Here is a 949-nt window from a genome sequence, read left to right as displayed (position 1 = left end):
AATTTTGGACCAGCTAGAATAGAAATTCTCTAGAACCAACCTTTCAAGATTTGCAAAATTTTATTTTATTTATAAAGATAAAAACTCCATCTTGTCAGGTACATAAAATTATTATTATTCACAATATTTTATCGGAACACATTTTTAAAAGCTGCTCACAATACCATGAAGTAGTGGTGTTCGTGTAAAAAAAAAATCTTCATTTTCTTAATCACACATTTTCTAAATCTTCAAAAAATAAATAATATGTAAAATATTCTAGCTTATATTTGAGAAGATACATTTCTCACGAATCTTTACCTTAGCACAATAATTTAAGTATCGTATTATATGTACTTGAAGTGTATCATTTTTCAAAGAGAGATAAATGGGTTTGTACTTTTGCAGCGTAGCTAACTAGGAAAACATTTACAAGTCTGGGGCTCGTAACGAATTTTACAATTCTTTCTTTTAATAATTTGGCTCCTCAAATCTTAAAAAAAAAAGCTAAAAAATAATAGCCATCAAGCTCATCACCACTCCCAAGAGATATTTCTCACTCCTCCATCCTCCATCGTTTTCTCTCTGATGGTTGCTCTGAAGCTGCACGTAATCGCGAAGGCGGCCATGGATCGCTTCACCGAATCCCTAACCCTAAACTACTCCGACTCCATTATCGAGGTCCTCGACGACCTCGCCGATAACTTCCTCATCACCGATCCATTGATCGCCGGCCATCCGATCGTGTTCGCTAGCCGAGGGTTTCTGGCGATGAGCGGATACGAGAGAGAGGAGATCGTCGGAAAGAACGGACGGATTTTTCAAGGTCCGAGGACGAATCGGCGGTCGGTGATGGAGATCAGGGAGGCGATTAGGAGCGAGAGATCGATGCAGATTAGTCTGCTGAATTATCGGAAGGATGGATCGGAGAACTGGATCTTGTTTCATTTGAGTCCTGTTCTTGTTGAGG

At 38.9% G+C, this 949-nt stretch overlaps 1 protein-coding gene across 1 annotated transcript in view; it reads left to right on the top strand.

Annotated features, from left to right (window-relative positions):
• Positions 454-949, top strand: part of LOC109827726 (protein TWIN LOV 1) — a 9,329-nt gene continuing 8,833 nt past the window's right edge. Inside the window, 1 exon segment of the mRNA XM_020394746.1 lies at positions 454-949. This exon segment is cut by the window's right edge and continues 40 nt beyond it. Coding sequence (XP_020250335.1) covers positions 568-949 — 382 coding nt within the window. The 5' untranslated portion in view covers positions 454-567.

This window comes from Asparagus officinalis, chromosome 1 (genome assembly GCF_001876935.1).
Source record: "Asparagus officinalis chromosome 1, Aspof.V1, whole genome shotgun sequence".
NCBI classification, from domain to species: domain Eukaryota; kingdom Viridiplantae; phylum Streptophyta; class Magnoliopsida; order Asparagales; family Asparagaceae; genus Asparagus; species Asparagus officinalis.
The sequence above is the reverse complement of the archived record's forward strand: the minus strand, read 5'-3'. Positions and strand labels throughout refer to the sequence as shown.